General features: G+C 29.2%; 1 protein-coding gene across 1 annotated transcript; it reads left to right on the plus strand.

Moving 5' to 3' along the window:
• Positions 1-1,073: 1,073 nt before the first annotated feature.
• LOC123198251 (protein DETOXIFICATION 12-like) lies at positions 1,074-3,871 on the plus strand. Its single transcript, XM_044612925.1, has 7 exons — positions 1,074-1,605; positions 1,672-2,216; positions 2,291-2,377; positions 2,474-2,530; positions 2,621-2,859; positions 2,948-3,153; positions 3,662-3,871. Exons 1-7 carry the CDS (start codon positions 1,183-1,185, stop codon positions 3,740-3,742), a joined length of 1,638 nt encoding a protein of 545 aa, XP_044468860.1. The 5' UTR covers positions 1,074-1,182; the 3' UTR covers positions 3,743-3,871.
• The last annotated feature ends 10,932 nt before the right edge of the window (positions 3,872-14,803 follow it).

Raw genomic sequence — 14,803 nt, forward strand, 5'->3', positions numbered from 1 at the left:
ACATATTTTCCTTCAACACCACATTTTTTCACTGTTAATTATTATTATTATAAAAAATAAGCAAGGTAATATATACCAAATTTTAAATATAATTTAAATACACATATGATACATTATCGTGAAATCGAATATTATTTTATTTTTAATTTAAAATCGTTCAATCATATAATGATATATCATCTTTATATACTAATTATATACAAAAAAAAAAAAAAAATGTTTACATATAAAATTTCAATTTTCCATTTTACTTTCATTGATAATTGTAACAACCATTCTTTTCAAACTTTTTCAATGATAGTTGTAACAGCCATGCTTTTCCAACTTTTCCTTTTTTTTTTTTTATTAATTTCACCTATTTAGAATTCCCTACAAATGCCCTACCCCTATTTAGGATTCTTTTTTGGCTAAAACATGTATTTGACCAAAATTTGTTGGCTAAAACATGAGGTTCACGGTGACAATTTTGACGTTCTCTTTATTTTTCTTGGCTCTTGGCTCTACAAATGGAAGAGGATTATTGTTTTTTTAATTTCATCCAAATTGAGCTTTCTTTTTTGTCGAGCCAACTATATTAAATCAATAAAACTATGTATACCTATTTTTGATACATAATTTATGTACACATATGAGATGTTATCATGTGATTGAATATTTTTTTTATCATATTATGTTTTAAAATCATCTAACTACATGATGACACATCACTGTGTACATAAATTGTGTACAAAAAATAGGTACACATAGTATTACTTATATTAAATATAACAATCCTTAGATTTAATGACTCAACCGAACCCAAAAGAGGATTATTTTTGTTCAATCTTTAATTTAGTTATCTCTAAAATTGGAAAAGGAAATTAAGGTCTTTTCTAATAAGAAATATATCTTAATTTCTCCATATAAACAAAATACTTATAAAATTACAAAAAAAAATTAGGATATAAATGTAAAAACAAGTGAAGATGAAAATTATTTATATTATTAAATTTAAGAAAAAGAAGAATTGAGAAAAAAAAAATCAAAAGAGATATAATATTTAACATCCAGATTTTCTCGATTTTCTCATAAACCTAATGACGATTTTGGATTCTTGGTCGTTCATAATTAAATAGTGAAAATTAAAATGGGTAATTAATTCGGCCAAAAATCAAGCCTTCTCTTAGAAGAGACGCCTGTCCTATGCTCCGAAATCAGAAATTCTGGGAAAGACCAAGTAATGATCCAAAGAGATTACTATTTAACTCACTTGCGGACAAACGAAAGGACAACATGCTGAATCTTTTATGTTTCTTTATAAAGGCTACCTCAGACTGCTGCTGCTGCTTCATTACTGTGTTCGGTGTAGCAGAGAAACTTTCAAACCGTCCGAAATATATGGGCGAAGTGGTGAAAGAGAGTGGGGAGATTAAGGAGAGATGGGGAAGATTTGTTGAAGAGTTGAAGAAGGGAAGCCGTATAGCGGCTCCCATGGTGGCAGTCTCCGTGTTGCAGTACCTTTTGCAAGTTGTTTCCGTGGTTATGGTGGGACATGTGAGCCAACTCGCGCTTTCTAGCGTCGCCATTGCCACCTCTCTCACAAATGTCACCGGGTTCAGTCTTCTTGTAAGTCTTTGGTTCTTTGAGTTTAAAATAGATGAAAAACTAATGACTTTTGTTTTTATTAACCAGTCAGGAATGGCAGGTGGATTAGAAACTCTATGCGGACAGGTGTATGGGGCCCAACAATATCGAAAGCTTGGAATCCATACTTACAGTGCAATTATTTCTCTCATTCTGGTTTGCTTCCCTGTCATTATTCTATGGATCTTCATGGACAGATTCTTAATTCTCATCAGCCAAGACCCTGCAATCTCGCATGAAGCTCGAAAGTACTCCCTCTGGCTCATCCCTGCATTGTTTGGAAGTGCAGTCCTTAAATCACTGACAAGATATTTGCAGACTCAGAGCTTGATTCTTCCAATGCTCATGAGTTCATTTTTTATCCTGTGCTTCCATGTTCCTGTATGTTGGACTCTTGTTTTTAAATTAGGATTGGGAAATCTTGGTGCAGCTTTAGCCTTCAGTTTATCCACATGGTTGAATGTGATTCTGCTTGGAATTTATGTGGTGTACTCTTCAGCCTGTGAGAAAACTCGTGCACCATTGTTGAAAGAAGCTTTTCTTGCCATTGGACACTTCTTTCGCTTGGCTGTACCTTCTGCCATAATGGTTTGGTAAATTTTCCTTCTCTTTCTACCTCTAAAATTATATATTCGTTTTGTGTCCTCTTTTTAACTCTTTTCTCTAGTCTTAAATGGTGGTCAATGGAGCTGCTAACTTTATCATCAGGGTTCTTACCAAATCCAAAGCTGGAGACTTCAGTGCTTTCTATATGGTTTGCTTCTGTTTCATCACCAATTAATGCATTTAAACAGTGAAATCGAGCCCTTGTTGACTCAACTCCAATTTGTTGTCATTGTTTTGATATCAGCCTTACAATCTCGACACTGCATTTCACCATTCCTTACGGATTTGGTGCCGCTGCAAGGTCTTTCTTCTAACTAAACATGTTTCTGATCATTTTTTGTCTCTATGTACTGATGAAAACAAAGCATCGACCATGTGTTACTGTTTTTAGTACCCGGGTTTCAAATGAATTGGGAGCTGGAAATCCTTTAGTAGCTCGACTGGCTGCGTGGGCTGCACTGTTTCTTGCTTCCATAGAGGCAGTGATAGTAAGCACAGTACTCTTCAGCTGCCGCCATGTTCTGGGATATGCCTACAGCAATGACAAACAAGTTGTTAAATATATAGCAGTCATGACACCTCTGATTTGTCTCTCAGTTATTACAGACAGCTTACAAGCAGTCTTTTCCGGTGGGTTTTTTGTGCTTCTTTCAATTATTATCTTTGTTTAATCATGTGCTTGGGAGACTTGTCATTGGCTTATTCTGTGTTGCATTAGGGGTTGCAAGAGGAAGTGGGTGGCAGCATATAGGTGCATACATAAATCTTGGGGCATTTTACCTGGTTGGTCTTCCTGTTGCTGGAGTACTGGGTTTTGTAGCTCATTTAAAAGGGAAAGGTCTTTGGATTGGAATAGTGGCTGGCTCAGTTGTGCAAGCATCTTTTCTTGCCCTTATAACAAGTCTAACCAACTGGAAAAAACAGGTTTTTACTCAAACCTTTTGTGTGTCTTGAAGATGTTAAGGGGGTTAGATTCGAATCGTTCTCAAGTTTGACTCGATTTGAGTTGAGTCAAACTCTAACTTGAGTTCATCGAACTCATTTCAAAGTTTTTCAAACTTAATTTGTTTAAAGAGAGCTAAGTTTGAGTTCGAATTGAGCTTTGAGCTTGATTCGATATTGTAGTCGAGTAAAAAGACTAAAGTAATGTCATTTTGATGTGCATTAGTTAAAACACATCGTTTTAATTAATTTGTATAAAAAATTTTCAAGTTTACAAGCTTGATGAGCCGAATCCTCTTAAAACTTGAGCTCAGACTCAAGTTTTAAAATAGTTAACTCACATGCTTGAGTTTGAAAATATTTAACTCTATAACTTGAGTTTAAGTTTAAATTTGCTTAAACCAAACTCGTTTCGGACTTGTTTAAATTGAACTTGAACAAGCAACATATTACACTTGTTTTTAATATCTTGAGCCATCAATGCAGGCAGCCAAGGCCAGAGAGCGAGTGTTTGAAGGGAGTTCTGAACAGAACAGCTGAGTCAAGCAGTATATATGGAACAAAAGACTGATTCCAAGCTGAATTTTGAGGAATGGAAATATGCATCAGATCACCTTGAAATGAAATTTGTTTACATCTTGAGCTATTCTTGCATGTGGAAGACTTCTGTTCTTATATCAACTCTGTAATTAATATTAAGTTATTATGAATAAAGATATTAAATTTTTTACCCTTTTTTAAAACTGTGTATATATATATATATATGTCATTTATCTCAAACCTTAAATAAAAATATCATAATAATAATATATTTTTTTAATATACTCTAATTGATAAAACTCATACAAGAAGAAAGAATATCACAATAATAATCTTTCTCTTTTTTCTCAGTCTTCTAGCATGAGAAAAAATCTCTACAATATAAAAATTTTTTTTATTAGAGAAGATACATGTAATTGAATAATAAAACTTGTGAAAGAAAACCATTATAAAAGATTCAATTTGGACACAACGAAGGAAGAGGTGAAAATTGTCAAATTTCTTTAAAAAATTTACATTTGTTGTAAAGATTTCACAACAAAATTATTCACATTCAGGTCAGTCTTGATTCAAGCTCTTATGTTATGCGTTTTCTTATTTAACAATTGAAAATCAAATAATGTAAGGTAGATTCATGTTTATGACTTCATGTAAAATATAATTTTGTTGTAATTTCATATTGTTAGATAATTTAATATTGTGATTTCATGTTGTTGTATTATTTAATGTTTTATCGATGGTTAAAAAATATAAAAATTTAGTTCTGGATAAAAACTAGAAGACGAACAGGTTGGCGAAAAGCTTAGGATTCACATTCAACACCAACCCTTGGCATAAATGTGAACCCTGAGCTTTTCACCAACCTATTCTTCATCTAGTTTTTATCCAAAACTGAATTTTTGTATTTTTTAACCATCAGTAAAATATTATAATAACATTAAATAATACAACAAAATGAAATCATAACAAAATTCTATTTTATATGAAGTCATAAATATGAATCTACTTTACATTATTTGATTGTTAATTGTTGAATAAAAAAACGCATTACATAAAAGCTTGAATCAAGACTCACTTGAATATAAATGATTTTGCTGTGAAATCTTTATAACAAATGTGAATTCTCTAAAAAAAATTGACAATTTTCGTGTCTCCTTCTCTTGTATCCAAGTTGAATCCTTTATAATGTGATTTTCTCTCATGAGTTTTATTGTTCAATCACAAGTGTCTTTTCTGTTAAAGGATATTTTTTTATATTATAAAATTTTCTTGTTTTACTAGAAGATTGAGAAAAAAAAAGATATTATTGTTGTGGTATTTTTTTTTGTATGAATTTCATCAATAAAAATATTTTGAAAAAATCGATTACTATTGTGGTATTTTTATTTAAGGTTTGAAATAAGTAGTGTATATATATATAATTAAAAAAAAAATCAATATCCCATACGGCCCTCTGAATGAGCCAAAGTTTTTTCAGGGTTTTGTTTTTTTAATGTCAGTGAACGTGACCCTCTGAGAATATGATTAGAAAGCGGAAATTTGAGAGATGGTAGTACGTCATTGTTCCAGTTCCCGTTACCGCCTTGATCAGGAATTATTAATGGGGTTTTTTAGGCCTTTTAAAATTTTTTTTTTTTTAAGGGCATGGTCTAGCAGCAGCACCCTCCAAGTTTAAGGTTTTGAAGGTCATCTAAAATTGAAATATAAAATGGGTTAAAGGACTATTGTCTATCTAAATTTTAATACAAAGATAAATATATATTTACAGAGTTTGAAAAATTCAAAGTTTTATTTATAGACCAATTGCCATTAATATTTTTTTTGTTTGAGGTAAGGGTAAAATCGTTATTTTACTAATAATATTAAAAAATATATATATAATTTATTATATTTTTCTCCTAAATTTTTAAAACTAATAACATCCCCTTTATTTAAAGTTTTCTAACTTTAGAAAATCATATTTTCCCCCTAAATCTAAGGTTTTTTTTTTCACTCCTCTGACCCCTATCTCTAGCGCCAATGACCAACCCTAAACCTTAAATCTGTTGACTTAAAAGGTCATTATACTCTTATTTTAATGATAACAAACTAATATATCTCTAAGTATATTGACTAATGACTTTATTTGAGTATGAATTTAAATTGTAAGAATTCATAAAATGCACTTGAAGGAATATCAAGATGAAAATGAAAGATAAAACTCAAATAAAAAATTCATGAAGATTTAAAGAAAAACTCAAGTTTAGGTAGACATGTTTGTAATTTTGAAGCATTTATTTTGATTAGAATATTTATTTACATATGAAAGCTCTCTTAAAAACTAATTCTTATATATTTCATATTTTAAGTTAAAATGTTATTTTTCAAACTTATTGGGTTAAGCTATTTTTTTATCAAAGTTTATTAACTCATTTAAAATGATGAAGTTATATGAATTACATTTTCATATCTCAAAGTTGGTTTTGAAAGAATTTTCAAAAATGTGATAAATTGTCACTTTTCAAAGGTTTAGGGGAAGGAATACAAATTTTGAAAAATTTAGAGGGTAAAATATAATAAAATTTGGTTGACTAAGTTTGACCAATGGAATTCTTCGATAACAGCTTCCGAATTATCGAAAAGCCAAAGCCAAAGCCAAAAAGTATGGCTTTTAGAAATTCGATTGACTAAATTTAATTCAATCAACTAAATTTTGTTTTGAATTTTCTAGCGGCTAGTGCCATGTAAACACCACGGAAAAGCCACGTCATATTTGGTTGACCGAATTACATTCAGTTGATAGAATTTTATATTATTTGAAAAATTAAGATGACTTATTTTTGTGCACAATAGTAACTTTCCTTATTTTTCCCTATATAAACCTAATCAAATTCACTTGGGATAAACTTTTGCTACTAAGAACTTTCATATATTTGAGAGCAAATCAATTTTGAGCAAATCAATTTTGAGCTATTCACTTGCAAATTCTGTTCTGTAATCAAAACCCTTGCTTACACACTTTTTGATTTCATTTGTATTAGATTGTAATAAGCTTAAATTTTTATATACATTTTTTGAGAGAGATTATATTTTGAATTCATACAAAAAATTCACACTATAAAAGAGTGAGGTTCACTCTTGAAGAGGTTAGAAAATTTTTAGTGAGAGAAATTGAGTTCTAGTATTTATAAAAGTTAATAGCACCTTAGAAATTATTTTTGTTGTGAAGAAAAACTTGGTTAGGATTTTGTCAACCAAGGATTAGTGGAATACTTCAAGGGAGATAGTTTAGAGGTGTGGACGTGGTCGGGTTGTGTCGAACCACTATATATTGTGTGTTTGATTTTCTCATCCCTCAAATTTATATTTTATATTATGTTATTTTGATTATATTGATTATTCAAAATATCTCTTGTCATTCTCATAAATTGTATTAAAATAGTTCATATTCTTTAAATTAAATAAATTGGTTTAATATTTTAATTTGATAAAGATATTAAAATATTAATAAATTGTTTTACATTGCCTAATTCACCCCCCTCTTAAGCCATTCGATCATTCAAAACCGTTAGCCAATGACTTCTCTTTTAGAGGAGATCTCTTCGTCGGAGAAGAGATTTGCTCTAAATCTCTTTGTTTCCAATGAAAAGATCTCCTTTACAATGTAGGTCATTGTATCCCATGCACGGACTAGCAGTTTTGGGTGGAGAAGGGAAATCGTTGGTGTTGGAGGTGGTGGTCGAAGGAGTGAAGAAAAACTAAGTTTGGCGGAGGGGGAATGTGACTTTTCAAAGTTAGAAAACTATACGTTGAGGATGAAGTTGTTAGTTTTAAAACTTGGGGGGAAAATATAATAAATTATATATATTTTTAAATATTATTAGTAAAATAACGATTATATCTTTGTCTCTAATATAAAATTCTAACTGCAGTTAGCTTGAAAAGTCATTGTTTTTTCAAATCCCGTTGGTGCGACTTTAAATATTATTTTACTCCTATCTGTAACAGAAAAGTCATGGTCCATAGGTAAGACTTTAGATTTTTCTAACCTTATTGATGCAACTATGGGAATGTATCAAATCTTGGGTGGGAATAAGTCCTTTGGCCAATAAAATGAGAAACATAAATATAAGAAATGGAAGAAATTTTCAATAATGGGTGAACAGTGAGTATATCTAAATAAAAGAAAGGGGATGTTTTATATAGACAACCCCCCACTACTCAGGGTAATAAAAATACAATAATACTATATGTATAATTTTTATATGTAAATAATTATATATCACCATATAATGAGATATTTTTTATCTTTAATTTTTAACTGTTTAATCTTATAATGATATATTATTATTTATACACAAAATTATATATATAACACTACTTATAAAAATATTGCCTGATTGTGCCTCCCAAGACATGCAATAAATTTTGTCATCCAAATAATAAATGCATTGTCATCCAAGTCTTTACTCCACACTACATTTACTCAATTAGTCAACCAAACACTTATTGTATCTATACGGTAGAAAATCATCAAATGTAACACTTTCTCTTGAATTTTTACAATTTATAAATAATTATATGAATCTTGCTACAAACAAATTCAGTGGAATAAAAAACCAAAGCAAAGAAATGTAATTATTTAGTTTCTTGGTGAATAAGTCTGTCAGATTATCATTAGATCATATTTGCTTGACATCAAATTTTCAACTCTACTAGATATTATGAGTGTAAAATAACTTTGGTGAAATATTTTTGATTTGGCCTTATTTAATGTATCTTCCTCTAATTTCGACAATACAGATTGCATTGCCCTCATATATTATAAAAGAAGTATTTGTTGTGAAAGGAAGATTGCATGTATTTCAAATGTGAGGGATGACAGATCAAAACTATATTCATTCTCGATTTGCTTTATGAAGAGCTAGAATCTCTAAATGATCTGAATATGTTGCAACCAAAATTTGTTTGATGAAGCATCATGATATTGTTGTTGTCATTATAAGTGAAAACATATCCTATCTACGAATGAGCTTTATGAGGGTCAGAAAGATAATCGATATATTTATATTTAATTGAACTAGGATTTTTAAGGGATTTGATAGAATATAATAATTTCAAATCTCTAGTTCCACAAATACGAAGTATATGCTTGATTTCATTCCAATAGCGATGAGTTGATGTGGAGCTACGAAAGATATATCTAGTCTAATGAATTAAGACAAAATTAATAAGAGACCAATGATATTAAGGTATAGTACTTTATGATCGAATATCTTTTTATCTTCTTCTTTAAAACAAGATGAGTTCTTTTGCAGATTGAGAGATTGAATAACCATTGGATACTTAAAAGATAAACCTCATTCATATTAAATCATTTTAACAATTTATCTATATATATTGATTGATAGATAAGTATTTCATTTGAATTCTGCTCACTCTATAGGCGGAGACAATATTTATTTTTTCCCAAACCTTTTATCTTAAATTCTTTTTTCAAGTATTCAATAGTTTTTATGATTTCTTCAAGAGTCTCAATTAAATTCATGTTGTCAACATATACCATTACAATGACAAATCCTCATTTTGACATTTTTATAAAGACACATAAACATATGGAGTCATTCGCATATCACTCTTTTATCAAGTATTCATTGAGGTGATTGTATCACATTTTTTCAAATTGTTTCAATCTGCAATGGTTTTTGTGACTTGATTGAGTACATATTTCTTGAATTGACCATTTTTGTTTAAAACAATTTAAATCTTTTGGCGAGTTTTATATAGATTTCAATATTCACATTTTCATACAAATAAGTAATAATTATGTCTATTAGATGTATATCTAATCCTTTAAAGACTGTTAAATTGGTTAAATAATTAAATGTGATTATATTCATTACCAATGTATATGTTTCATCAAAGTCTATATCCAACCTTTAGGAAAAACCTTGAGCCACAAGCTTGCTTCATATTAGAGTTGACAATTTTCAACATGACTCGTTAACACGACACGAAAGAAATCACGTTAAGGATAAGTTTTTCTGACATAAAATTTATTTTGGGTCAACTTGATATAATTCAAAATTAAATTGGATAGTGTTAAAGTTCGCACGAAAGTAATCTGACACAACACGAATTGACTTGAATGTTTTGGAGAAATGTTACTTTAGTAAAATTTGTTAGGGATAAATTATGAGCAATGTTATATACGCAAATGATATGTCATCATGTAATTGAGTGTTATTTTATTTTTAATTCAAAATCATCTAATCACGTGATAACACATCATTTGCGTACTCGAATTATGTGCCAAAAGTGTATACATATAGTTTTATTGATAAATTATAAAAATCTTTTACAGATTGCATATAGTTATATCTTTATATAATTGTAATTACCTCTATAATTTTTATTTTTATTTAAATATTTTATTTTATTATTAAGTGGTAAAAATGTGATTTGATTATTATGATTATTGACATATTTTAAAAGTTTTAGTATATAATTTTTATATTATTTGTAAATAAGATAAAATGTTATATTGTTTGCTTTATAAAGGGTTTGGTTAGGGTTAAAAATATTTGACACGATTCTAATTCGGGCAGGTTAAAATTGAAAGTTTCTAACATGAAATCCAAACTGAAATGATATGAGAATGATTCAATGACATGAATTGCCAAATTTACTTTATATCTAACAATTTCATTTTTCTTATCTATTTTGCTCACAAATGCCTATTTGTATCTAACGGGTGTACTTCTTTAGGTGTTTGGATACATGCCCCAATTGACATTTTGTTAGAGAAACTAATTCTACATAAGTTGCTTCTTCCTATTTAGACCAATCATAGACCTAACAGTTCATGTCATCAAGTTGTGTTCGTATCATGTCAGTTCAAGTTTTGTGTCAAAAACCTTTAACTCTAACCCAATTTGAATTAAAATCGTGTCTTTCTCTCTTTCCTAAACACTAGGATCGTCATTAGAAGATCTTTACCTCTGGATTTGTACCAACCCCTATATGAGTGTGACCCATAAGCTCTCTATTGAATTGGTAGTGTCTAAATTTGGATCAAATTTAAACACAGGCCAAAATTGGTCTCTAACAAAACATCATGGCCATTCGGATGATAAAATGTTAGCAAATATTTCTTAAGCTTTTACAATTTCATAGTTACGTGCAATTTAATTCTTTCATCACTAATATCTTTCAACATTGGGACATAGAAATATGTCTATATCAGTAGCTTCTCAGTATGAATTGATATATATTAATAACTTACATGAATTACACTACGACCTTATCCCACTGTGGCCACAAATTCAAGTAGTCATGAACATCATTCAATATTGTCATGTGAGATATTTTTTCTTATGCTTATGAGTAACATAAGACGTTCTGGTGACTTCAAGTCATAGGATCACATGCACTTGTGGTGTTCAAAGGATTTATTCCATAAACACTGTAACAACCATTCATATGGTAATCATCTAGTGGGGTCAACTCGATGAACATGTTTACAATGTGCACCTATATATTGCACCAGCTATCTATGAACAATTTCGATACATGAAAACTGTCAACATTTTTTGGTGAGATAGCTCAATATTATGATAATCCCATCATCATTATTTGTGCCCTTGTTTATTATAATGTTGAAATTACGAACGTTTCTAGAATGACCACTGAATATGTACATAAGGTTCTCATGATCAATCATTTGATCCCCTTATCATAGTTTTATGATTCTAAAGATATGTTATTCACACAATCATATAAAGGGATACATACATATGAATTAAATAACAATTAATCCTTTATTAATTAATGAAAGTAAAATTATAATTACAAATGCCAGATCAATTTGCTTTAGGTCTACGACAAAGGTTTTGTTAATGGGTCAGATTCTCTCTATTTATATATCACCACGTTGAATAATCTCTCTAAATAGGTGATATCATCTAAGCATATGTTTGGACTTTTGATAAGACTACGACTCTTTTGCCTGAACAATCGCCTTATTATTTTCATAATAGAGTTCAATCGGCTCGGTGATACTCAGAATTACTCCAAGTTCAGTAATAAACTTGATACATACAATCTTTTTTGTCACTTTTGAAGGGGCAATGTACTCACATCTATCGTAGAATCTTATGTACATATAAGATTCTTATGATCATTATACTCTGCTTAGAACTTTTTCAGCTAATTACATCACTATTAAAAAAAAACCCAAACCACTATTGGGATTTAAAATCATCTCAATTAGTTTCAGATCGGTTTTGGTTTCTAACAAACAGAAATCTATCATAAACCTAGAATCTGATGGTTTCACCATATTACTACCTAGAATCTACCATATTTTTTTTCAACTTTAGATAGGAATCAGAATTAAAAGTCGGATACCTGTGTTTCTAATTCCAATTCGGTTATTTTGCTCACCCCTAAATATATGTTCCTCTAAGTACAATCTTTGTGCGTCTAAAGCGACTTGCATAAGATAGTAATGGGAACAATTCTGAGCAACGTTAAGCAACTAGCATTAGTATTCTAGCTCACTAGTGGAGAATCAGGTCTCGAGATAAAAAAATTATCTTTCAAAAGTCTCAAACTAGGATTCAAGGACCACTTGCACCATGATATCAGATAATAACTCAACACTGAATATGTATTTTCATTAATTAAGGAATCAACTTTTTAATAATCAATAACAACTTGCCCTTTAAAAGCAATCATCGCATAAGTAATCTTAATTATTACCTTATTCCAATTGTAATTCCACCTTTATAAATACAAAAAGTGAGCAGAAGAAAGATAGTAAAAAAAATTAGCTATACACATTGTAATTACTTACCATTAATAGTGTAGTTCCTTTTCATCAATAATAATATCATGGACGTAAATTTTTTAAATTTTTCGTCAAATCACATAAAAATTGTTTATCTCTTATTTATATACCACATTTTTCTTTTAATTTTTGCATATGAGCCTTTCTTATTCGGTGTAGTTCTTCTTGTTAGTGCATATATCCATACCAACAAATTAAAATTAAAACAAGTTTTGTGATACTCTTAGAAAAATCTCATATCCGTAAAACATAAGAGAGATAATGAGTTTATTTGTGCATTCCCACATCGTTTAGGGATGAGAAGATGAAATTGGTTAAATAACCTGTGAGCTTCTTAAATTATCAAAACGCATTTTAAGTTACAAAATTAAAAAAAAAATAACTATGATGGACTATATATCTAAAGTAGACAACATTAGGACATTAGTCTGAGTTATTGGGCTAAAGATATTATAAATTTAATGTTTCTTTTGGTGATAAGGAACCTCACTAGAGTCGAATCACCATTTTCATGACCAAACCAATCACATTGAACATGATAAACCTTAGGTCTAATGATCGACCCCATAATCATTGAACTCGGTAAATAATCAGGTAAATCAAGAGTTTGATCTTGATATGTCGCTAAAAGAGACTTGAACTCATGTTATTTTATACATAAAGTCTCCTCTTTTACCACTCACAAGGTTAATGTTTAGCCATTATATATGTGAAATAGGGTATGATCGGTTACTTGATCATGATGCAAACAGGGAACTAAAGAGCAAGAAATTTATTAACTTGTAATTCTCATCACTATAATATATCATAATTATTCCTATGAATCACATTATGTTATTGATTAGCAAACAAATATATAAGAAATTTATTTTTATGCCCCGAATTTGTGTGCAATGTTTATGAAATATGCCGAATATTTCCTTTTAAATTAGTAATATTACAAGTATAAACTTATTCATACAATCTGATATAATAATAATTAATTGGGTGATTTTAAAATGAAAGAAAATATAAACAATCATATCATCTAATCATAAACTATTATTTCAATTTGTATAAATAAGTTTTTATAATTTATTTATATATATAATTTTATTCTTTTATACGCCCGTCAAAATATGGTTCAGAGAATAAGAATAGTTTTATTTGCCAGAGAATAAGAATTTATTCAAAACTCCTTTGTTAAAGGTTTATTCCTGCTGTTTCATTTCTGCTTCTAGGCTGTGCTATTAGGCTTTTAATTTTTTTTTTTAAATGAAAAAAATTACAATTAAAGACTTAGAAGCAATAATTTTAAAACCAGAGCGGACCGGTTAGTTCAACCAGTTGAATTGGAAACCGACTCTAAGTCCTATCTAGTTGATATAAAAATACGGTTTTTTAATTGACTCAGTCAAACTCGATTAAAACTGGGTTTGGCTAGTTGAATCGGTTAAAAACCAAGTTTGATCAGATTTGACTAAAATTTTGATTTTTTTTAAATTTTAATTATTTTTGAATAATTTGATTATTTTTTATTAGATTGGATGAATCACTAAAGGTTTGTAAGGAAAAATAAAATAAAAAAAGAAAAAAATCTTATATCAATTAAAATGTCTTCTATAGGTAATAATTGATAGAATTATGTTTTTTTCTGTATTATGAGATTGAAACTTTTTTTTGTTTTATTGAAATCAAACGAATAATTTTTACTTTTTAAAAAAGATATATTCTAATCTCTATAGATATGAATATTTTGATTGATTTTTTTTTTATAAATTTTTAAGTAAAATTTATTCATTATAATTTGATAATAAACTGAACCGATTGATTCTTTGATTGAACCGATCGAATTGATCGAATTATGAATTAGTGAAACAATCGATTCAATCATTGATCTAATTTTAAAAATATTGCTTAGAAGAGTTCATTTTTAAATGAAACAAAAAAATTATAACAATTGTGTACAAATCAAATTATAAAATTATTTATAATTAAATTTAAAATGTAATTAAATATTTGCATAATATCACATTATTTGATTAAATTATTTATAATAAAAAATAATCGAGGGAGAAAGAAATAAAGGCTTCTTTTATAAGAGAAGAGACGGCTGTCCCGTACTCCCAAGTCAGAAATTCTGGGAAAGAGACAGAGTAAATAATGATCCGAAAACATTACTATTTAACTCACTTGCAGACAAATGAAAGGACAAAATGCAGATTCTTTTATGTTCTTTTTAAGGCTCCCGCAGACTGCTGCTGCTTCATTACTGTGTTCATA

The sequence above is a fragment of the Mangifera indica genome, chromosome 15 (genome assembly GCF_011075055.1).
Source record: "Mangifera indica cultivar Alphonso chromosome 15, CATAS_Mindica_2.1, whole genome shotgun sequence".
Lineage (NCBI taxonomy): Eukaryota > Viridiplantae > Streptophyta > Magnoliopsida > Sapindales > Anacardiaceae > Mangifera > Mangifera indica.